General features: G+C 38.8%; 1 protein-coding gene across 1 annotated transcript in view; it reads left to right on the forward strand.

The window, feature by feature from the left end:
* Positions 1-26335, forward strand: part of dnaaf1 (dynein axonemal assembly factor 1) — a 72106-nt gene that overhangs the window by 1384 nt on the left and 44387 nt on the right. Inside the window, exon 2 of the mRNA XM_048263546.1 lies at positions 5707-5785. Within this exon, the coding sequence (XP_048119503.1) occupies positions 5707-5785 (79 nt within the window). The remainder of the gene's footprint in view (positions 1-5706; positions 5786-26335) is intronic.

The raw sequence follows: 26335 nt of genomic DNA on the forward strand, positions 1-26335 counted from the left end.
AATAATAAACAATAATGTCAAATGAATCAATAGCCTAATGGAAATAAAACAATATTATACAAACCATAATGCATAAGAAGCGCTTAAAGAACTAAGTGCATGTTGAACAGGAACACTGCGTGAAAAGTGTGATTTTCGTCCCCGTAAACGCCCGGAGATCTCCTTCATTTTCGGCAGTTGCCGACAATTTGCAACCCGCGAATGTCGCGTTTGTCTGTGCCACAAATTGTTGGAACCGTACTATGACGTATGTGGAGAGCTCGCAGAGTGCTAATGGATCTAATTAGCATATATGAATGCAGTGAAACTGCGCCTGGCCAGGCCTGCCTTGAATATCCTTACTCAGTATTGGATGAAACCACTAAGCTTACTTTCAAACAAGAAAAATTACTCGTGATTGGCAGCAAAACCACACCTGGCCAGGCCAGGCTTGAATTTCCTTACTTAGTATTGGATGAAACCACAACTTCAGTGTTGCAGTATTTTAAAATAAATGTTCTGAGTGAAATATATTGCCGATGCTCTTAGTTCTTTGGGACCGGGGAGCTAAATTGACCTGACGCGAATTTGACCGAAGAAGCGGCCGAGTAAACAGCCACCTGCTCTCAGCACAGTGTTGACTTTATGCGTCTAATCGACAAGAAGACTAACAATAGACAGGCCTAGGCCCGTCCAGGCCCTTCCGTGCCTACGCGTATGCTTTCTAAATTATTTAGATAACTCCATCCCCATCAACGAACTTCGGCTATATGGCCAATCTTTGAAATTGAACGGTCTTGGTTTTATTAGTGGGCATGCCTCACGGAACAGAGTGGCCACTCCGGCCTCTAAATTAAAAAGCGCTCCGCGCTGAAATTCCATCCATATTACACAAAACTATAAAATGATCTAAACTTCATTCACTCTCGGTATATATATCAGGACAGACTTGCGGAACAGGCTGCAGGTCAACAGTCTGACAGCCTGCATGAAGATAAGCATTAATGGTCCAATAGTAAAACAGTGCAATTACCAAAGGGCCCTTGAAATGATCTTTTTAAAGCCAAGGAGGATGGCTTGTAACAATGCTAGTTGTCAGCTCTGCCAAGTAGTGACTGATCACATTTGCACATTTTGTTATTTTTTGTCGATTTTGTTCGGCCTCTTTTTTTTGTCAAAAACATATTGATGTCAATGGGGCATTTTGCCCATGTTCAGGGTGGAAAATAAAAAAGAAAGATTTGCATAAGACAAGTGAAATTGGTGTTTTCAAAAAGAAGGGATCATGGAGAATAAAGAAAAACATATTTAAAAAATCTTTGTATATTCCCACAAGGTGTTTGGGTGCTCTGAAAATGATAACCAAAATTATTTTTCAGACTTGTGAGGTCTGCTGTTCAGACCCTGAAGGGATTTGTTTTCTGTTCATTGCTTTTTGTGAGAGTGTTTCTACTTATCTCAGTAAGGAAAATAAATCAAGAGCCTATGTTGAGTACAAATATGTCTTCTGAAGGCTTAAACAGAGCCCAGCCAAAAACTCCAATAAAATTTGTATCAACTTTGAGGGACAGCTATGACCATGCAGGATTATCCAGACCAAACGTGACTATTTTGCTACATACTATTCCTATTTATGTACCAGCATGCAAAATTTGAGCCTCCTATGGTTTAGTTCTTGCGCTGTGGGCTTGTGAACTTTGACAAAAAAAAAAGAGGCCGAACAAAATCGACACCCCTCCCCTGTAAAACTGGCTGTATCTTGGAAAGTATTGATCTTACATAAGAGTAATTTTACAGTGTGTCTCCTGGGTACACCTGGTAATTTTTTCAGAATTTTTTGAGACCTAAGTGCGTGGGCCCTGGTTGAACTGTTGTGGAATGACCCCTTTGTTAAAATTGCACAAATTACACAAATTACTTTGTTCTTTGTTAACTGTTATTTTGAGAAGCTGGTTATTTATTTATAATGTATCCAACCGGTGCAACTGTTCTGGGTAGCATTACTTATCTTAAAACGACTGTAATTTAATGAAAAAATAATCTAAATACATTAAAATACTTGAATGCATGTGGTGTCCTCCTGGAACAACGCCATTATGTGGATATAAAACAGACATTAATGTGACCACCCCATTACTGTGAGGGGTCCTTCCAGAATCAGGAAGGACAGAAGACATCACTGGAACAGATGGACTGCACACAAGGTCAATTCTGTCTCAAATATTTTCATAATATTACTATTTCCGTGCAGTGTTGGAACTGGTCGTTTTAAGGTAGTCCTTTGATACGACGCAATTTAAGTATTGATCTGAATATATTTATCAATTTACATTGATTGATCATTGAAAATAATGTAAACCTTAACACTATTACTCAGGATGAAGAATGTCTCTCATATAGCTAGGCCGCAAAGTAGCATTGATTTTAGAATTGAGCATTGTGAGCGGCTGAGATGACCACCAAGGAAAGGCCCAGGAAGTTTAGGGAGAGGCTGATAAATATAACATACTTGTCCCCTCTCAGTAAGGCTTTAAGAAACAAAGCACTACCTGCATGGCTATCCTTGATCTTCTAGAAAACATCAGTCATGCCATAGACAACAACAAACAGGCTATTGGGATATTTCTGGATCTATCAAAAGCATTCGATACCATTGATTCCAATGTTTTACTTAGCAAACTGCAGCATTATGGGATCAGAGGCATGAAGATGGTTCAAAAGCTACCTTCAGAATAGAGAGCAGTTCGACCATAAATCAGTTCAGAAAACGGTCACTCTTGGGGTCCCCCAGGGATCCATTTTCGGGCCTCTTCTGTTCACCCTTTTTATCAATGACCTAGATGTCTCTGATGCCTTTCATAAAGTGTTATTGCAGATGATACCAACCTGATCCTGTCTCACAAAAATCTTCTTGTCTGGCAGGAAACCGCAAACAAGGAGTTGTTTAAAGTGGACACTTGGTTTAAGTGCAACAAATTATCACTAAATATCAATAAAACAAACTATATTATATTTCGCTCCACAAACAATACAAATAATATTGAAAATACCGGTCTCTCTATCAATGGCCAAGTCATTGAAAGAGTAAAATAGGGTCCCTGCTATAAGCATTTCTTGCTTCTTAGGGATCGCCCTTTCATGCTCTTGTATTGTCTTGCATTTAGCATGAATAAATAAATAAATAAAAGTGACACACACATTCTGCCCCACACACATCTCTACCTGCTGTCTTTAACCCACCACCACACACTCACATACACCCCCACACACCTTACCTGTTTTAACATCACTACCACTCACACACACACATAAACACGCACACACACAAACACACTAGGGCTGAAACGATTCATTGAGTTACTCGAATAACTCGATTACAAAAAATACTCGAGGCAAAAACCCTGCCTCGAAGCCTCGTTAAATTCCTATGACGCGCACTATACGCGCAGGGATCTGATTGTTCCACACGGACCGTTGTTCAGGAAGCACACCACTAGTGCGTGAATCGTGATACATTCTGAGTCAAGATGTCCATAAATGGCAGAGAATGTCTAAAGTTTTCAAGTAAAGTTTTGGGATCATTACATACTCAAAAAAGAAAAGAACAAGCATCTGAACCGAAAACATCCACTCCATGCTGTTTCACCAAGCGTCAATAAAGTAGGCTATCTATCAATCTATCTAGCCTATCTATCTACGTAGCCAAGGCTATAGCCTACATTGATGTTGGCTGATTTTAAATCACATACTGTTGTAGCGATGTTGTGATATAATGTTTAGCTTTGATGTTTTTAAATAGTAAACTTATTCACGTTCAATTGCAAGACAGTATGCCTAAAAAAGAACCCCTTCTTACACACATGCATGCACCCCCATCTTCCACACACACGTAGCAAATAGGCTAACCCCAGAAATTATTTTTTGTTAGTAGCCTAATGGCAAATGCTGCAGGTGTAGAAATCTACATAAAACAGATATTTACTTTGATGTCAGGTCTAGATTACAGCATGAAACTTGTGCATATTAATACATTAAATTGCTTTCCCTCTTCTCCCTCCCAGCACTTCACAACATAGTATGGACAGCTTTGTTCGCCCAGCTAAGTCATGTACAAGAGGCTGCAATTTTACAGAGAGCATTTTGAACATTATTTAATTGTTGGCACTGGCACTTATAAACACTAAATTGGTAAATTACAATAAATGGGCTTAGTTTTGGAGCCAAATGTTGGAGTTAGAATAAATACCTCTGTGGCAATTGCTTGATCATTTTACAGCCATGTCATTTTCGTTATGCATTATTTGTTTTGGTTGTTTAAAAATGCAAAAAAAATGTATCCGATTAATCAACTCAACTCATTGAGTGCCAAAAATGTAATATTACGTTTTTCCTTCCCATGTGTTGAGTGCAAAAAACGTAATATTTTTTTAAAATTACGAAACTAGACACTCTAACACACCTTATATGTGATTTTGGGAACTCTGTGATGAATGGAAATGAAATATATGACGATCGAAAACTCATGAAAACGCACAATCTGGACATTTTATCTGGACATTTTATCATAACTCGGTTGCCGCTTTGGGTTGAATCAGTGACGCATGCACGTCAGGTCAAAACCAGGCCATTTTCGTGGGTCTATCACTAGGTGCCAGGTCTCGCTGATCACTTCCCGGAAAGTTTACAGGCAACACTTCATATTTCATGAAAGACGTTATATCTCCATTTCTACAAAAAAGAAGCTGTGCAATCCAAATATGGACACTTCCTTTGTATCAGCAGCCAATCGCAAGTTCATAGCCTAGTCTAGGCTGAGAATGGAATCTCATTGGCTGTGTTTCATGGCTGTTTTCTCAAAAAGAGTTTCCTCTCCAACTCTGAGAACAAAATCTCCTCTTCAGAAGCGCTTACATACATCAAACTTTCCAGTCTTATACCTAATGATATACAAGACCTTTACAGAGGGGTTTGTTGATAGTTCCTAGCCTGATTTATATGACATTTTATTTCTAAAAACATAAGTAACTTAGATATTCATAAATCCCTCTAATATTTTCAGTATCTAATATGTTAACATAATGAAATTAAATAAAATGTATGCAAATTAGCACATAAATAAATAAAGTGTAGTGCATATTTAATTAGATAATGCCTAATTTGCATATAAACATTAAATTACAGAAAACTTATTTATTTAATATTTTTCATATTAATGTAAGTAATCAACTGGGGAAGTTTCATAGTGATATCTGCTAGTCTCGCCTTAACGTCAAATGAATTAGAAAACATTCATTGTGTATAGGCGTACTTGATTAGATCCTTACCACTGTATCTCTCAATGAGACTAATGATTTGACTAAGAGAGTATCTCTGTGCACTAGCATATGCAGAAACAATTGCATACTGTAAATTGATATGGTACTATTTTAAAATCAAAACATGTATCATTCATTTTACATAATGTAAATACTAAAACACAGCAAACAAACTTTGGGTCCTGAAACATCAGTGGGTAACTTTGTGTGAGAAGGGGCTAACACAAAATTGGTGAATGTGAATAGAAAATGCTGGAATTGAATTGCTGGATTGGTTAAAATGCTGAAAATATTTTTCTACCTTTTTTTTTTATTTGACTTTAATGTTGAAAATGGGCTTAAATTGAACATGAGCTTAATGGGTTACCAAATAACTCCACTAAAGGTATTTTTTTCATTTTGTAATTTTCAGGGAATAAAGTTATGTCAAATGGTAATAAAGACAAGGATGGAACGACCAGTTGTGGATTGGTGTCAGAATCAGGAACCAGGTAATATTTCAATGTAAATATTTCTTAAGGTTATAATTGCTCAATTAGGAAGGCATAAATTAACTGCCAAAGATACAGTACCAGTTGGTCTGTATGACAGTGAAGATGAGGAAAATGATCAGATTAGCAGGAAGAGCAGAAACAATTTCATAGATGCATATTTCACTTGGTAGGATAATTAAGTAAATCAGACTAGAAAATTGGATTTTTCATGTCAAACAGCCTAGTTATTGCAAAATCTATTGTATATCCTACAAACTTTAAAGAAAGGGATAATGAGAAGGATTTTGAAGGCCTTTGTCTGTATCTTTCATGCAAAATACAACCACACTTTTGTCACACACTTCAATCACATTTGCACACTAGCTGTGTTTCCATTTCAGTTTTGCGCAAAATAAAAGCAATATTTGTTGAAATTCAGCAAAGCACATTGCAAATGGAAAGTGATGCAATGTGAATTTTATCTTCTCACTAGTCATTTTAGATACATGTGACAGCGGATTTCCCAAGATCTGAGAAGTTTTGACAGCTTATCTTCAACTGCAACTGTTAAGACCAGCTTAGAGATAACTCTTTCATAGTCCAAGAATCCAGTCGTCAAGAAAACTGCTCCAACAATTAAAACGGGTTGAAAGTTGAATCCTCTGGAACCAGTGAAACATGCTCAAGGAGCACTACAGAATCGGCAGATGCAGAATGGAAGAGAATAGAATAGAGTGTCTTTATTGTCATTGTCACAGGTACAATGAAATTTAAAGTGCCAGGAACTGTGTAGTTCTTCCAGTGTGGGGAGAGGGCAGCCGACAATCTTTTGGGCGGTGTTGATGACCCTTTGTAGCGATTACCTCTGAGCCGCTGTGCAGCTGGTGTACCATACGCATATGCAGTATGTTAGTATGCTCTCAATGGAGGCACGGTAACAGGACACCAGCCGTCTTTGTGTGATATTATTCCTCCTGAGTATTCTCAGGAATTACAGTCTGCTGGGCCATTTTCAGCAGCTCAGATGTGTTCGTACTCCAGGATAGGCTCTCCTCCAAGGACTCCTGGAAAGCGTCTGCCACCCTCTCCACACAGTCCCACAGTTAATGGTGGGATCTCTGTTTTGTTTCTCCTGTAGTCTATAAGCGCTTTCAGACATACGTGTAAGACTGGAGGTTCTGTGGATGTTAAACGGTGGGGGCCGTATATCTGAACGACATAACCGGTCATATGGAAGTCCGAATTTAGCCGGTTGTTCTACTACTCCCCCCCTAGTATTTCCTCCGGACATTATGTAAATGTGCTGTGTCTGAATGAAGCGTAGAACATGCGGTTAAAACTCACACCTAGTGAGGGCGTGTTGGTGACGTTTCTTTCGTGCGTCCATGTGGTTAAATCTGACTTAAATGCCAGTATTATGATGGAGTGGCATAGTGCTGACCAGAAAATCTCCTACCTGGAAAGATGCAGACATCACGGAGCTACTGTCCATGAGGGCAGACAGCATTGTGATAGAACACATGAAGGGAATGGCAAGAGACACGTTGATGTAGCCTACAACTGCATCGAAAGGCCAAAGGAATTCAAAAGGCCAAATCATCATAAGCAGAAGGCGCTGAAAAGGCAGTAGCCTACAGCGACGTCGTTGGCGACAATAACAGGAGTATTTAATAAATTGTTAGCCAACACGGTCGGTTTTCTGTTCATTGATAGCCTTCTCATGACCTCACTGCTGAGCTCGCTGATATTTGTTGAGCATAAATATGCCTAGAGAAAATGAAAACGAAGAAAACCCAACTTTGTTCCAAGCTCCTTACGTAAATGCAATAGACACATGGACAGTAGGGTTGGAAAAATAAACCATGAAAAAACGAACCACTTCACTGTTATGTTAGTATTTTGTATGTTGCTTAAAAACATTGTATATGATGGCCTTAAAGTCTTGAGTTAGCCTACTGAATTGGCTCGTGCTAAAGTTCGTGCATGCTCTCTCCAACGCAAACCAGATTTGGGGTTCAATAGCCAAGTAATTCTGCTACATAACGTTGAAAACAGATAAATGTGTTTATTCAAAGCACACATACAAATACTGTAGGTCAATTTAAAGTGCACACTTACGTGACTACTTCAAGTATTAGCCTACGCACAATATATTTTTCTTCTTTAGCCTACATAATGCATAGCCTACACTTTGTAAACAAACAGCAGCTGTGACAGCGGCCGCATATATTCTGAGTCATATCTCGCCTCTTGTGAACTCTACAAGCCCCCACCCCTCACTCGACAACCACACAGAGATTCTGTAATGTGCGTGTATGTCGTTCACACATAGGTCCGTATAAGGTCAGTATAAGGTCCGCAGGTTAGCATCATATTTAGGACCTTCGTTTGACAAACCTCCGCATATACTCCAGAGGTTATATATGAAAGCCATATATGAGGAGTTCTTTGATCTTTGAGGTGTTGAGGAGCAGGTTGTTGGCCCTGCACCATGATGACATGGCATCTCTGTAGGCAGACTCGCCTGCTCGGCTGCTGTGATGTGACTATGGACCAGTTTCTCAAAGCACTTCATCACCACTGGGTCTAGTGCCACTGGTCGGTAGTTGTTGAGGCTAGAGATGTGAGGTTTCTTGGGCAGGGGGACTATAGTTGAGGATTTCAGACAGTGGGACAGTGGACTGCGCCAGGGACTGGTTGAAGATCTTTGTGAAGATTCCAGCCAGCTCATCTGCACAGTCTTTCAGCACGTGTCCCTGCGTCTTTGGTAGCATAAGTGACATGTCGCTCTGTCTGCCACTCGTTGTCTAGCTGTGTGGCATTCTGAAACGTTGATAAATTTGGGACCATTAGCCTATCGCTCGTTTCAATTTGGGACCTTGCAGTCGGAATTGTTGTTTGTTTATTCAAAGTCTCAAGTCCAAAGTAGCCTGGGCTATTCGAAGTGTCAGTTTATTGCCCATCAGTTTGAATAGCCACTGCATACCCGTGTTTGTTGGCATGTTGTTGCAAAAACCGTGGAATCATTTTATGCAAAACAAACTTCATACAGGGAATCTTTAATTGTTGACGTCAGACATGATAATAATCCAAACATCTTGACCTGTGCTGTGCCCTGATTCAGTGCCACCATAGCTCCACTTCTATCCTCTCTGTCTCTGGTCCCGCACTGTGCTGTGTGAGAGGGGGAGTGGCTAACGTAGAGTGGAAAAAACCCAACGTGTGCTTCTCATACCAATATATTTCACAATATCTTTTGCATTTCCTATCAAATCAATCGGGCCAACGGTTCGTCAGATATGCGGCACTACACAGACAGACGTTCCTGCAATTTATAGATAGATGCTGAACTCCCTGCCACACCTGCCCGCTGTTGTTACTTCTCAGGTGGTCCTCTATCCTCCTCCTGTAGTCTGCCTTGACCTCTCTAGGCGTTTTTTTCGAGAACCCGTTCTTGAACCGTACTCCCGAACCATGGAGGCGTCATCAACAATGGGTGTTGCATGCAAAACAAAAGTTAATGAGATGCATAAACGGGAGAATGATATGAACAGTTGCCCTGTACAAAACAGCAGAAATTAGCTGTTTAACATCTGCAATGCTTGTTGACTAGTTTTGTTTACTCATGGCAACAGTTGATATGGAGGGAAAAACTCATGCTTTTATCCTTCTCCCCTCTGAACGGTAAAGTGACACAAACTGTTCCCATAAAGTTGGGAGCATAGAATTGTCCAAAATCTCTTGGTTGAGGCTGAAGCATTCAGAATTCCTTTGACTGGAACTAAGGGACCAAGCCCAGCTCGGGGATGGCCCCTTCCTGTTCCAACCTGACTGTGCACCAGTGCACAAAGCAAAGTCCATAAAGACATGGATGACATAATTTGGTGTGGATGAACTTGACTGGCGCGCACAGAGTCCTGACCTCAACCCGATTACACCTATGGGATGTATTAGAGCGGAGACTGAGAACCAGGCCTTCTCATCAGTGTGTGACCTCACAAATGCGCTTCTGGAAGAATGGTCAAAAAATTCCATAAACACACTACTAAACCAGAGAGGGTTAAAGCAGAGCGAGAGGTGAAAATGTTCGACAACTTCCGCATTCGATTATTGCAAGGGTGAGGGGGGGAAATCCCCCTTTATGCAGACCAGAGTAAGCCCTCGCTGCACTAATGTCAATGGGAAACATGTGGAATTTTACCAATAAATTGGTCATTATGTCTTTCTGGATTTGTTGAGGGGTTTTTGGAAAATTTTGTCATAATCTGTAAGTGTTAATTTCACTTCAAGCCTAATAGTGTAATTTTTTAGGGTTCAGATTTGTAAAAAAATGACTTAATATCAGACCATGCTGCTGACAGTTACTGCCCGGTTGCTAGCAAGCTAGCTAGCTTCCTAGCTAAGGTAACATTTTAAACGGAGAAGTGTAATTTCTTTGAAATGACAACTAGCTGAATAACATTACTGACATTAATTAAAGTGGATAGTTTATACTCAAGTGAACTTGCAATAGTATATTGAGTTTAACCCTTTCGTGCCCATGCCGAACATTCCAATTTTGGTGCTGGATGACCTTACACAAAAAAATATATATAATACAGACCATCAATGGGATAAACATACCATTGTAATCAGAAGGTTAAAATGTAGTTTTGGGTGTTTTTCAGACAATGGAACCTGGTGAACTTCTCAAAGTAAACAGTAACACTAAAAAAAGGGCCTACATTGAGATTTTTGGTGGAAAAGATCAGGCAGTCTGCCAAGAGACCTGCCTTAATGGGCATCATTGGACCATTAAACCACACAATGATCCAAAACATACAGCCAAACAAGGCAAGAAATGGTTAACTGAGAACAATATCAACAGTTTAGAGTGGCAGAGCCAGAGTCCAGATCTCAATCCGTCAAAAAAGTGACCACAAGGCAAAAGTGATGGCAAATAATTGTTCCTAACTGAAAACCTGGATTGCTGTTAAAAAGGTGTGGTCTAGAATCATTGTGGAGACATGGAGAGGCTTGGTAGATATTATAAGAACCCTTTTAAGAGTTGTGAATGCAAATAAAGATGTTTCCATTTATTATTTAAAAAGGGTATGAATAATTCTTCTTTTTTTTAATTCCATGTTTTTCCCACATTGTCTTACAAACTTTTGGCATGTGACAGAACAAACATATTGATAAAGAGAAAATCAGCATTAAATCAATATTTGCCAGGGGTATGAATCATTTTGTTGTTAACTGTACATGGGTCAATGACGTGACGCTCATTTTTTTTGTGTACATATGGGTTACATACATTTAAAATTGTTAAAATTTTCATCAAACCCTAATCTTAAAGTTTTGGATTTATTTAATTTTGAAGTATTAACTGAATTTCGGTAAAATTGTCAACACGGTGTAACCACAAAAACATGAACCAAATAATTACACTTGCTGAAAAAAATGTGAAATTCTCTCCAAAATCCCTTCTAAAATAATCTGGCATGATCTTGCAGAATAACTTTTCTATATGTAATACAAGTAATGAAACCCCATTGTTCTGAATGTTTTAATTAATATGGGGAATCGTGTCTGTCACATCAACCACTTAAAATGTCAAGTGGTATGTATGGTTTTGTATGTATTATGCCAGAGGATCATGTGACAGGAAACTGTCATAGAGAAGGACCCTTCAAAACCCCAACTACTATGAGTCAAGGTTAGCAACTCTCTTAAAGTAACATAATAGTGTTTTTAGGCCATGGCCAGGCAAGCTAAGGTTACATGTCAAATGATATGACCTTTTGAAAATGTTTATAAATCATAAAATATTAAATTTAATGTAAAAACTGTGTTTGGATATTCACATAAAGGTGAAGTGTATAGTTGTCCATAATAATGCCTGCAAATTTTGCTTTTAAATAGAACCGGTTACACCATTTGACTCTTTTCTGTTTGAGACCAGTTTGGTCAGATTCAGGGCCAAGAGTATGTAATTTGAGGTGCCAATTATATTATTTTTATAATTTAAATAGTGACTAAATGTTTAGCATGAACAATCGCTTTAAAAGGGTTTAATTAGATTGCAATTTAAGCGATTTTTGAAATGTCAAAGTTTTTCATTTAAATTTAAACTTCCATAATTATTTTTTAATATTTTATTATGATGTATGTAAACAGTATGTTCAAATTATAAATAAATAATATAAATACATTTATATAAAATGTACCTCTTGTCCCCCAATGGATGCCACTTACAAGCAAGGAAAACTTGTCTCGCCACAGAGTGCAAGTGAACGCAGATCCTGCTGTTGGTTGGTTGTTAAGAAATTATCATACCCACTCCATCACTCACTCTTATTCTCTCTCACACACACTTTGGGCCCTATTTTAGCAATTTAAAATGCATGGTCACTAGCGAATAGCATAAATACATTTAGGGGTTTGTCCAGTCCACATTTGGGGTGGTTTTGTTATCAAACATCAGGTGCCTGGCGCAAAAAGGTGGCTCTTATGTTTCTTAATCAGTCATGGGTGTTTTTTGGGCGTAACATCCTTTAAGCCAATGAGGAGGACATCTGTCATTCCCTTTAACAGCAAGCAGGGCAACATCAAACAGCGCATCAGTATTTTGATAGTCAGCGGTATATTTGAAGGAATCTGCTTTATGCATAAAGACCATTATGGAACAGGTATTCCACTAAGCCATTCTTTACTAAAACCTAGCAGAGTATAGGCTATACACATCTGCACTTGTCTATTAATTCAACTATAGGCAAAGTGAAACTAACTTCACCGTGGTGTCATAGTCAACGACAAAACAGTTATACACAGTTAATTACTTTCACTATTGACTGACAATGGGTTACCAGCAAAAACCTGAAAAAAGCTTCCCCCTATAATGTTCGAATTACTGAATAAATAACCTAAGGACATTTATTCTGCAGAGGAATTGCTGCTTACATCTCGTGACCGTGCGTCTTCAGTTGTGTTTCATATGCACCTTTCGCTATAGACCAGACTTTTCTTGGTCAGTTTAGATGTAAGATAGCGATTTTTAGATCATGTGCCAGACCACACCTTATGTCGGTAATTTCCACACCCCTGGGCACATTATTTAATAAAAGTGAAGTGTAAGATAGGAATTTTTTTTGCGTCAGAATAATAATACGTTTTGCACCAGGTTTTGCATGGCGAAAATAGGGCCATTTATCACACTCTCTTTGAAAATAATGGGTATAGACTAAAATTGTATGAGAACTGATCTGAAATCAAATAGAACACAAGTTTCTTCATTGATGTTATGAAATTATATTTGATATGGAATATGATGAATGACATGAATACATATCAAAATATCCAACTCAGTTTACCTTGATGCCTATTTTCTGTGTCAATTTCTTGTCCTATTGCTATAAACGTTTTATGGTCAATTAGTGTAACCGATTTAATGTCAATTGGTGTAACCAGTATTTTGTCTAAAATACTTTTAGTAAAAGTAAAGTATTTTAAATATTTAAATTCAAATGAATCATTGAATAATCAGCATTAGTGACATTAAAGTTCAAAAACTCTTTTATTATTATTTTCACTGTTCAAATAATGGCCATAATAATCTATGATATGACCTAATATGCTGAGGAAATAAATTCAAAAGTTTTTTTTCACATTCAAGGCATTTCAGGCCACATACAACCTAGGGGACACTATGAAAATAAATTAACACTCCCCTCAATGTCAACATTATTTCTTTGCATTGATGTGCAACTTTAGAGTTGACGAACACTTATCTGGTGATATGCAAATTCTTTGCTGCAGCAGAGGACTATTTTAATCAACACTTTATTTTTATCAACACCATCAGGCCGAAGTAAATGTTCCAATCAATGATCTAGGCAGCACATTTTCTTCTCCCTCCTTCATTTTACAGTCTAATGGTTACTGACTAGAACGGCTCGGGGTTAAACGTCATACGGAATCGATTAATCTGTGCTATTTTTTTTAATCAGTTATTTATTCTCAAATTAATTAATCAAAATGAATCAGTTATTTTTTGACAGCCCTAGTTATTATATATATATTTTTTATAACAAAGCCAACAATTTTTCTTTGGCTCCTGCTGTACAGGAAAATGTACTTGAAAAGTACTTGTAAAGACGACAGAGTAGTCGTTGGAGCAGCTGAAGGCAAGGCTGAAATTTCGACGGAAATGCCTGCCAGCTGTTGTGATAGATTTTCTCCAAAGTCTTTCTGGCTGTAGCTACCAAACCTAGGTTCAACACCAGATTCTGCATTGCCAAACTTGAAGTAATAAGAAACTACTGACAACGGCAATGTCAGTGGAGAAAAAGTGTATACAATATGTATTTATCATTTGATCAACACTCCCTGATCCCTGCAGAGACTTGGTTCCCCAGTAGCAATGGATATTAGGGAGGGAAGTGAAGCCCCATGTCAATGATCAATCCCAGAAAACTGTGAAACTCTTCTGGGGTCTCTTCGTCCCATGCCCCTGCACTGTGTGTTTGCATACGACGGCCTACTAAGCACAACCTCCCACCCGATCCTGTTGGTAAAACCACATATGCCTGGGACAATAACGTGAGTAAAAACAACATAAGTCTATTTCACAATGTTTTAGTGTCAGTCTGCACCACCCTGCGCACACCACCTAAATCTATACCTTCTTCCTCCATCCTCTCATGGTCTCAAACATTGTGAGCGCAAGCTCATCAGCAGTCAGCTACCTCTTCAGGCCTGCAAGAAGGTCTGTGTAGGTCTTGTCATCCTCCATCTGAAACAACAGTGAAATCATACAAATGTAATACCTTTATTAATTTATACACAATAAGAGGTAGCCTAAACTGTTGAAGCATTCTGAGTAACTCAAAAATATTTAGAAGTATGAAAAGTCATTTTATTACACATGGGTTTGGCTACCCTAAATCTGATTGCCTGGCTGGTTTAACATCATGTTTTCTATAATTACATATTGAGAGGAGTAGAATAGCTATCAAGTCATGCTATCTTAGAAAATGTTGAGACAAGCACGTCTGATGTTTGTCATTTAGAAGTTAGCAAGCTAAAATAGTTCACTACAAACTGCCTAGCGAGGTAACAACCCGAGGAAAGGCAGTAAGTTAACATTTCTGACAGAATCTGTGATTTCACATCTTGTTTTCTACAACTACATATTGAGAGGAGTAAAAATATCCCTCAACTTATTTCAGGTCAGAGAACGTAACGAACAACAACACATTACATTTATATAGCGCTTTTTCTCGACACTCAAAGTGCATCACATGGAAGGGGGGACCTCACTAGCAACCACCACCAATGTGTAGCACCCACCTGGGTGATGCACGGCAGCCATTATGCGCCAGAACGCTCACCACACACCAGGTGGAGAGTGAGGGAGTGAATGAGCCAATTACAGTGGGGGATGATTAGGGACGCCAGATTGAATGAGCCAGGTTGGGAATTTAGCCAGGACACCAGGGAACCCCCTACTCTTTGCGATAAGTGCCATGGGATCTTTAATGACCACAATGAGTCAGGACCTTGGTTTAACGTCTCATCCAAAGGACGGCATCTCCTACAGTGCAGTGTCCCTGTCACTGCACTGGGGCATTGGGGTCGATCTTTTTGGCTAGAGGGAAGAGTGCCACCTACTGGCCACCCACCAACACCACTTCCAGCAGCAACCCAGTTTTCCAAGGAGGTCTCCAATGCAAGTATTAACCAGGCCCACACCTGCTTAGCTTCAGTAATTCAGCTAAGACAAGGTATCGGTTGGTCTGACTGCTGGCTGGTAACGACGCAACTTAGAAACGCGGTGCCCATTGATTTATTCAGCTTTGGTATGCTATACTGACTTGCCAATATAATGCTTACCTAACAAGCAAATTGGTACTAAAAAACAAACTTACTTACAGGTTATATACTAACAGGTTTTTAAATGAAATTGTCAGATGAAAATAACTGACATCAAAAGCGAACGAGAATACTGAAAGCAGTTCAGAGTAATGCAGCTAGCTAAAGTTACATGACAATGCACTAGCCCCCACTATGCAATAATGTTGACACTGATGAGAAAGCATATTTCTGTCAAATAACATGATTTTAGGACTACAAATTAAGATAAACCATAACTAGAACTGATGTAAAAACATATATTACCTCAGTTTATCCAGCTGTGTGGTTTCCAGTCGAGGTAAACTCCAACGAAGTGCAGGTGGCAAATAGCTGTCCATGTCAAAAGTGCGGAGCCCGGGAAGGGTCACGTTGGTAAATATTTTTTCGCAATAGCATTCCTTCGCAATAGTTTTGCACTCCCTCGCAAATGTTTTGCGTTCCCACGCAATAGTTTTGCGCTCCCTCGCGATACTTTTGCGTTCCCTCGCAACACTTTTGAGTTTCCTCGCAATACTTTTTGTGTTCCCTCGCAATACCTTTTTGTGTTCCTTATTTCGAGGATAATAGGTCTTTCAAGTAAGGAGGGGACAATGAAGTGAATACATTTGAAAATAAAAGTTGACCAGTGGAGCTGTCTTCTGGTCTTGGGTGCCGGCCAGTCCAAAGTTTCATACATCACACAGTGATGTGTCCTATAAGGACACCTAAGTACAAATCTACAGAGACTGTTATATAGTACGTTGAGAGGACGAAGATGTGTTTCAGGGGTGTTGCCATAGATAACATCTGCATAGTCGAATATTGGAATAATTAACTGAGTTACAATTCTTTTGCGGACTTTATGTGCAAAGCAATCAACGGAACGATAAAGAGATTTTAAGCAACCAGTTATTTTCTTGGAAATTGCATTAATATGGGGTTTAAAGGAAAGCTGAGAATCCAGCCAGACACCAAAGTATTTAAACTCCTCCACTCTTTCTAATAATGTTCCGTCAAGAAGAGTGACTGATCAATTAATGAATGGCAGAGAGCTGGGTCGAGTACAAAACAGCATGCTATACGATTTTTCTTTATTCAGGAGAAGCTTATGAAAGAAACCACTGTTTCACTTTGTTGAAGTCAGATTGGAGAGAATGTTGAATTTGAGAAATATTGGCATTGGAGCAGTACAATACAGTGTCGTCAGCATATAAATGAATTTGACTATCAGAGCATATTTGAGGCAAATCATTAATGAAAATTGAAAACAAAAGTGGGCCCAACGATGAATCTTGAGGAACTCCCTTATCAATTAATTTAAATTTGGATTCGCTACCCTGAAAGCAAAAGGAACTGCTACTCCTACCCTGAGTCAGGGTTGACCCATAATGGGAGTTACCTGACATAGTTTGCCCTATTCAGGGCTCCAGACTAACTTTTTGCACTGGTTGCACTGGTGCGCCTAACTTTTTTTCTTAGGTGCACCAGCACAAAAGTTAGGTGCACCCAAATTTTCAACCGCAGCAGGTTCACTTTTTTTCCTTAATTACTGTCCTATGTAGGTTGTCCTATGACTTATGATTTAGAATTCTACAAGAAAAGTAACTTAATAAAGTGTTGGTGCTTTAAGTGCTTCACTGAGCTGAAATTTAAAACATCTCAAGATGAATTAAATAAAAATAACAGTGAGTAAATTAACAGTGCCCGTCTTTAAAGGGCTTCAAACTGCACATCTCATGGCTCAATGTCTTACATACTATCCTTCATGATCTTTAGGCCTTGGCTAAACCAGCTCGCCATGCTAGCATCTTCTATAGAAATGTATTTGAGCACAATTTAAAAAGATGTTCCAAGTAGCCTGGGGGATTTTTATGTGATTTTGCAATGATGATTGCAATAATCATTTGACTGTCCCACAATGCAATTTACTTTTTAATTTTAGTATTTTTAAATTTTCAATAAGAACATCACTATGGTTAATGCAGTAACAAAATGGTAGGCCTATTATTATAGGCTATTGCAATGACTTGCCATGCTCAATGCCATGCTCAATCTAAATTTGTCCAATTCAATTCACCATACACAATGACCACAGTTAGACATGCAGGGAATATTCGGGCTTTAAATTTAGCAGCGATATTCGGTTTGCGCCAAATACCGGATTAAATTGATTGATGCCATCAGAATGAGTTTACACAACTTCGTAGCAAGAAAGCGAATATTGCTGTTGAAAACGGGTTACTCCTGCATGTAACTGCGGTCAATGGACGACTCCTTTTCGGCGATATCTGTATCTCTGTCGTTCGCGAAGGCCTTGTATGCATTGTTCGCAATTTTAAGATGTTTTTTCATCTGCAATGACTCCTATAAATTTGGCGCAAGTGGCATTCCTGTACGTCGGGTTTACATTCAAACTATTTTTCTGGTGAATAATTATTTCGGACTGAACTCGGTGAAGGGAAGTTTCACTATAGGCCTATCGTAGGCAACGAAAAACGATAAACAGCCGCCGAAAGGCAGTGGGGAGAGGGTACATTTATCTCGGCCTATGTGACCACACTGTAATGCAACTACATCCACTCTGTTTATCTGACGGGTCTCTGACCTCTCTCTCTCTCTCTCTCTCTCTCTCTCTCTCTCTCTCTCTCTCTGCAGCACACGCATTTTCAAATTTACTCACAGGCACTGGGCCACGGCCAATAAGAGGGGAGGTCCCGTCCTTCACTATCTGTGATTTGTTTAAACCACGATATTGGCCAAATATGTGTCTGTTATTGAACCAAAGGTAGAGTTTCAATGCGGGCACTTTTTCCTCTCTCGAATAGCTGGTCGCACCGGTGCGACCTCCGATTTTTTTTTAGTCGCACTTTTGAAAAATTAGGTTGCATGTACCAAATTGGTCGCACTCTGGAGCCCTGCTATTGTAGCAAAATGATGACTGAATGCCTCAGCAATCAATACAGGTTCACTTACCGTTTGGTCATTTAAACTAATATGGGTTGTGGAGGTTTTTGAGGATTTGTTCGTAAGATTATTACATTTTTTCCAAAATTTCTTGGGATTTTTTAAATCTGTTGCTAGGCTATCCTTTAAGTAACTTGCCTTAGCATTCCTTGTTTCAGTTTTGCATCTATTCCTTAGCTCCTTGTAGATGTTCCAGTCTGCAGAATCTCTGGTTTTATGAAATTTTCCCCAGGCCTTGTCTCTTTGTTTAAGTAAAGCAATAAGTTCTCCTTTAATCCAGGGTAGATTTTGATCTCTGACCTTCTTTGAAATCAATGGTGCATGCTTGTTTATTACCTGCAGAAATTCAGAATAAAAGAATTGCCAGGCTTCTTCAACAGTTGGAATTAGTTGAAGTCTTCCCCAATTCACATTTAAGATGTCTTGAATGAAGTGTTCAGGGTTAATTTTATTAATATGCCTAACCTTAATCAGTTTGGGAGGCGGATGGACCATTTTAATTTTCCAGACACAAAATACCATTGAATGGTCGCTAAAAGAATCAGGTAGCACATCTGATTGAGTTATTCTGCCCGGGTGGGAGACTAGTATCCAGTCCAGCAGAGATGAAGTAGGTTCAGAAATGATTTCTGTTAAATTTATACTGTTAAAAAGAGTGCGAACCTTTTGCGAAGAGCGGTCTAACCAGTTGGAATTAAAATCACCAAGTATAATTTTTTCAGTAGAATGGTTTAGGGAATTAATAGACAAAATAAAATCAGTGGTTTCTGCTGGAGCAGATGATGGCTTATAAATATTTCCAATAATTAGACGTTTATTTTCATGAAAAGTAATGTTAATAAAAAGTCCTTCAAAATACTGGGGGCTCTCCTCAGGAAGAGCAAGATCAGCAGTCAAATTTGATGTGACATATGTTAGTAGTCCCCCACCTCTAGATCCTCTATCTTTCCTAAATGATACATAGTTATCAAGTTTAATGTCCTTGTCAGAAATACGTAAGGGATAACGGCCGCCAAGGTGTCCTGTTATACGGAATTAATGGACGAGGGCGAGGGGCAAAAAAAACTCCCCGACGCGCAGCGTCAGGCCTCCGCCTGAGTCCATTAATTCCGTATAACTGGACACACCTCGATGGCCAATATCCCGCTTATCACCCGGTTGCCACTGTAAAGCAAAAGAAACACGCGGTTCCGTTTAAAAAGAAGCTCACTAGTTCAGCTTGTTGTACAACTTTAGCCTGGACAGTTAGCTTGTTTACAGTTGATTCCATTGTTGCGAAGCCTGCAACCAAAGATTCTAGAGTGCTGCAAATCGTCGTCCTACTATGGTTGTTATAGTTACCATTCATAAGCATTGATATGGAACTGTGTCCTGTTATTCAGAATTAATAGCCACCCCACCAGCCAATCAGAAAAGAGTATTTCTTCTCTCCGGGTAATAATGCTATTTAACCAAGTTTCAGATAATAATCACATGGGGTTTGTTATAAGTAAGCCAAACTCGCAATAAATCAATTTTAGGCATCAGGCTCCTGATGTTCAGGTGTACAATAAGTAGGCCTTTAGCATAATTCATTTATCTTCAGTACTCCATGAAGAAGGTTTCAACTTGGGCTCCGTATATTTCAGTCCCCATTCATGCAGCGCTGTCAGCGTATTAGTTCATTGTCAGTGTCATATCAGAGCGCACAGTGAGTGAGTGGGATCTAGTGGAGGGAGAGCTGGGGAGAGGGTAGGCTAACTCAATGCACACACACACACACACACACACACACACACACACACACACAGCAGACGGCAACATGGATTCACGAGAGAACAGGATCCGTGAGAGGAGAAATAGTTGCTGCAACTTGCACAGCTGTGAGGCTCCTTATGAACTGGCATAATTATAGTTGCCAGCCTCACACAGTAACATTAAAGTGAGGATTTTAAAGTATCATTTGTCCAATTCGACCTGGGATGGGGCGCGGCTCGCTTGGGGAGCAGCAAAATCGAGTTATTGCGAGGGAACGCAAAAAGTATTGCGAGGGAACGTGACCCTTCCCAGGCTCCGTACAAATGTACGACTTAAGTGAAAATATTTTTTCATGACTCATCTTCAAGTATCGAAAACATTTTGCACCATAAACCCCTTAACCAATCATATCAAATTGAAGCTTATGTTGTCAGCATTATGGGGAAGATTTCAGAAATAAAATCAGTCTTTGGATAGCTGAGATAATAAATGATTAAAAATTTTACGAAATTAGAAAGGTCGGCCTCGTAGGGGTTAAGCGAAGTCCTTCAACTACTAGTCATTTGTTAGCACATAGCTGTATTGCCATAGCTACTCCCATCCACTTGTATAGCGTTTTAAGCTAGCGGTAGCTAGCTAGCTAGCTCGGTTCACATGACTAATTAAAGTATTCATATCATATCCTAAAGAATGATTCATTGGTATCATACATGATTATAGACAATAATACTTTGAACACAATTATGCTTATCTGCTCTTGGGTAGATGACAAATAGCAGAATTCAGACTGTCCATGTGTCACACACTTATAAAAAATGGTAATTGTTAAGAATTGATATGGAAATGTTGTAGGTCTGGTAGGTTCAAGTTCTGTCATATTAAATTTATTGGATTTGTATTTCACTTTTGACTTAAAATAATCATCCAAACATAAAAAATGTCATATGGTGTGACTGTCCACCATGTGTGCGAACTCCTAAAAAGAGTGTATATCCATAAAAGTATAATTACTTTAAAGTTTTACCATGCATATAAAATAATTGGATGTTTTTTACAACCACAGAAAGTTTTGATGTTTATGCATGCTGTCCAACTAAGTTATAATCAAATATATTTTGTCCATAAAATGGTTGTCATATGGCGTGACACTACATTGTATATTTTGACCGGGCATTCATTTGGACATTATTATTGGGAAGAGGACCCTGCTTAAATCAGGAAGTAACAATAGAATGTCAGGAGTAATTGGCATGGTCAAGAGGTGAGTTCTGCTTTTTGGATTTTTATATAAAAAGCTTTGAATTGGACATCATCAATCATGGCCAAATTTTAGTGTCTTATGGTGTGACATCATTTGCCTAAAAAGTAGCTATTTTCCACAAATATTCTTCATGAATTCTTAAAAAGCACTGCTGCCATGTGGTCAGTTGCATGCTAAATAATAGTTAGCTGTATTTAACTGTCTAGAAAATTAGCTTAACTGTCAAAATGTCATATAGTGTGACGCTGCATCATATGGTGTGACAGCTTTTTTCAAGTCACACTATATGACATTTCTGTCACACCCTATGACCAAATTGCATTTTTACATAAAAGTTCTTGTAAAAACATGTTTTAAATTCAGATATTATATGTTTTTTGTTAAATCTGTGATAATTGGGTAAAAAAATGTATCTGTACAATTCATATTTCTCATACTTTTTTCTTTTATGTTACCATGCCATGTAAGTTTAAAAAATAAATACTAAACTTTCATCTATTTTGCTGTTACACGCATACACCATTCATACAGTGACTTCAAAATTCATTGTTAATGATTTTATTGTCATTAAAAACCCTGCTTTGTTCTGACACATGGTGGAGTGGTGCAGTTCATCATATGGCGTGACACCATGTCATTTGGTGTGACATTAAATAATGTCACAAAAAAGACTTTATAATTGAAAAATCATTAAAACATCAATAGCACACAAAGGAAATGGTATCTGCAAGAACCTCAAGAATTTTGAGTGAGTTCTTGCAAGAAATATTAGAATTAAGCTAAAATATCTGGTTACACTTAGGAGCATTCTCCACCTTGACAAAATAACTTGTTAAATTTTAGGTTTTTCTTCTAAATATTCACAAGGAAATATATCAAAGCAAATGTGATTAAAATGTACAGTGACATAAATTAAAGTAGAAAAAAGTATCTAATTTTAATTTTATTTCAAATTATTTTCACGTCACACCATATGACAATTTTAGGCACTAACATGACAAATTGACATATAAATATATATTTCACTTTTTTTTTAAATTTTTTTTTTTTATATTAGTCAAGTTTAGAGATACAGCAACACATATAAACACTTTTTAGGGATGATATTTGAAGTTTTTTTAAATTCCTTTTTTCAGGCTTATTTGTCATCCACCCTCTTACTGCTTATTAAAGGAGAATTCCAGTGTGATATTGACCTAAAGTGTGTTGAAACATGATACCGAGTGTGAACATATGTCTCATAGCCCATTTCGGCTTGTCCCCTGCACTCCAAAATCTGGCGCTAGTTAGCCGATGCTACCAACAGCTTTTTCAATGGTGGTGCTTCGGCATCGGGCTAGCCATGCAAATAAATCACTGTTTTACACCATTTACGAGGCTCAATGTATCTCCACACTTCATTGGTAGACTTCCGAGGGCCCTGACATTTAAAACGAGACATTGAGAACTTTGAAAAAGCACTGGTAGTTTACTTACAAGACGATTTATACAGACAGTATCTTCACGAAGTTTAGCATTTGCAGCCATCTTGAATTTAGTCACGATAAGTCGAGCGACTAGTAAGAATGAACAGGTATGATAAGGGATCAGATTCCAAAAATAATTCCGTGGAAATGCATGGATTCCAGTTGCTGCTACTGGAAGAAACTGGAATCCATGCATTTCCACAGAATTATTTTTATGGGGATATATTTTATGATAATATTTTTGCTCAAAAATAAATTATATAAATTATAAAATATATAGTTGTCATTTAAATTCAATTATATTTTACACCTGCAGATATGATGAAAATGCAAAACCATTTATTTTGCACAAACAAGTCAGTTCTCAAATGTGCGTAAGAGTGCTCTTGAGTGTTCGTAGATTCTGTTCTTACCTACAGTGGGTGCTACTTCAAATTGAACGGTTTCACGCATGATTCTCACGGGACCTCACACGTGAATCACAAATCTTTTATTTATATTTCCCCAGTGAAGCTGCAATGACCCAAACAACCACCAGATGGCACCTGTGAGCAGGTTTAGGAACGTTGGTTAATAAAGCCTACGCTGCTCCAAACGACACGCAGTCTCACGATACAACTTTAACTTGTTATTGTTTATGAAGGTGTCTTATTTTATGAAAACGCATCTGGTTGATTTGCTTTCATTAATGGTTTAGCTCATGAGGCCACGAGGCCAGTGGGCACCCCACTTTTCAGGGAAAAATAAATAAATAAATAAAATGTCTCCTTTTCTGATGCACCATTAATTTAAACACCATCTGTTGAATATGATAGCCTACTTTGCGCTCTCACATATCAGCTAAAGAAGATGCTTGGGCAGGGTGCAAAGCTAGGCCTTATAGCCTAGGTGTTATTTGATCAGAAAATACTGTAGCATAGGCAACTATCAGAAACTGGGAAACTTTCCGAATCCGAAAGTATATGTGAGCGAACCGTCATGCCATGCATTTACAAAAAAATAATAGGCTATAGGTCGGATTTGAACCTGGATCCCCGTGGGCACTTGGACCTGTTCATGGTACGGGCGTTGTAGCCTGTTGCGCCACAGCGCCCCCTCCAGCAGATTTTTCAAATTCAAAACCGTTTGGTCAGCACAGCCAATCGAAATTGGCGGCAAAGCCGGCACACAGGAAATGAGCTCATATCTCAGCAACCCTTTCATGTATTTCATGCATCATAACCAAACTTAGTACATAGACTTATGACCCCATCAGGAGGAGGCTCAAAAAAAAAATAGTGACCTTTGACCTCTAGGGGGCGCTGTAATTTAGAATTAATGTACTAGTGGTGTCTGGTAATGCTGTGGGAAATTCCTTAGGCCGACACATGCCAATTTGTGATGTCATCGTAATCAATCCAGCCGCCATATTGAAATCCATTGGCAGAGCGAGGGGGTGGCTTCGGGGGCTCAAGCCCCGAATCTTTTCTCAAAAGCCCCAAATCTTTTTTTGTGTGTTTTCAATTTCCAATGATTCTAATTTCTAATTTAACTTCCCCTTGATTTCTCTATAAATGTTATAAAATGTAGGCTACCATTACTGAAGAAAATAGGCTATCCCTTATTTTCAAAGCCCATTATTGACAGATAATCTGATTTCCCACGAGTTAGGCAATGCCAGAGCCGAGATGTAGCGGTTTACGTCATAAACCTGGCAGGAAAGTTCAGAGCGGCACAGTCAGTTTAAACAGCAAGCCGGTAAGAAAAACTATTGTCAAGACATAAGGCAATTAGGCTACTGTACCCCGGAATACAAAAATAAACTTCAGAAAGACAGAAAGTTTGTTGTACCGTATTCATAGAGTCTCAATGACCGAATCAGTAGCTTTACCTGTTGTCAGTTGAGTTCGTTCAATTCATTTATTGTAGGCTAGTAGCCTAGGCAAATATGAAACGGAGATGTAACGTGGCTATCGGCGGGATTTTGAACTTGCATGTTTCATGCATTTTATGGCAAACAATACCATGGGATAGATGTGTTCTCCATTTGAGGAACGTAATCAATTGCGGACGTGCACAGACAGCTCAGACACAGAACGCATATAGGCCTAGGTTAGGCTACTTTCACTTTCTAGAGTGCGCATTAATTACGTAAAAGATGCATACCAAAACAACTATCAAACATTATCAAATGTATCATGACGTGTTGTCACAAAGACTTAGGACTCCAATTAGAAAATCGAAACCCAAATCATGTAAGTGTAAGTGTTCTCTCATTGACGCCTGTTAGGCCTATAAGGAAAATGCGATTTCAGTTTGTAAAATGTATCCCCCCCCCCTTTCTAACTGAATTAGTCCCCCTATGTGAAGCACTGAAGGGGGGAATTCCCCCCCATTTTGAAAAATGAATTTCAAGCCCTGGATTAAACTTAGCTTCATGTGTTCCACTGAACATTATAATAAGTGGGTTCACAATGTGTGGGGCTGTGCTAAACCTGACCATAAGGCTACTTTGGCCAGAGTTCAAAGTAAAAATGTATTGAGACAAGGTAGCATCCCATCAGAGTTATCTCAGCATAGTAAATTAGCCTATAATATACAAACCCTTTATAACTCATAAAAAACACTTAATTAACTAAGTGCCTGCTGATCAGATAGGCTATGCCTATAGACCCCTCTTGAAAGACCCAAAGTGCCAGTCAGATATACCTTGAGTCTCACATTTTTAAAGTCTCAATGTGTCCATTAGTTTACACAGAATTCACTAGAAGTCATTATTTAAGGGGTTATTTTTCTAAATTTTCTGACGGGGGTGCATGCTATGGGATTCTCTTTTTTTGCATGCAGGCTATGGGATTCTCTTTTTTGGCCATTTTTGCAAAATCACTTGAAATCCTATTCCTAACCCACTTACAGCCACCGAGTTGAAAGCACTGAAATGTAAATTAAACAAGTCAATCGTCTGTGGAACGGGCAGGGTTCGAAAAACTCCATCCAATTATTACCAAGACCACCTAGAATCATTGGACAGTAAGTTCGTCAATCAAACAGTCCCCCTCACTCGCATGACCGTGACCCCTTCGTGCACATACTCAAAGCTTGCGACCCAGTCAGAGAAATTGCGAAGTGCAAGTTGCTTCTGTTTGACGTTATCCTGCGGTACTGGAGCTAGCTGATAACTAGAAGATAATGGCAGACAAGACTCCACCGCCACCACCACTACCACTAGCAAACGTAAAAAGGAAATCTACATTTGAGAGAGCAATTGCGAACAAAACGGCTGAAAGA

This window comes from Alosa alosa, chromosome 14 (genome assembly GCF_017589495.1).
Source record: "Alosa alosa isolate M-15738 ecotype Scorff River chromosome 14, AALO_Geno_1.1, whole genome shotgun sequence".
Classification (NCBI taxonomy): domain Eukaryota; kingdom Metazoa; phylum Chordata; class Actinopteri; order Clupeiformes; family Clupeidae; genus Alosa; species Alosa alosa.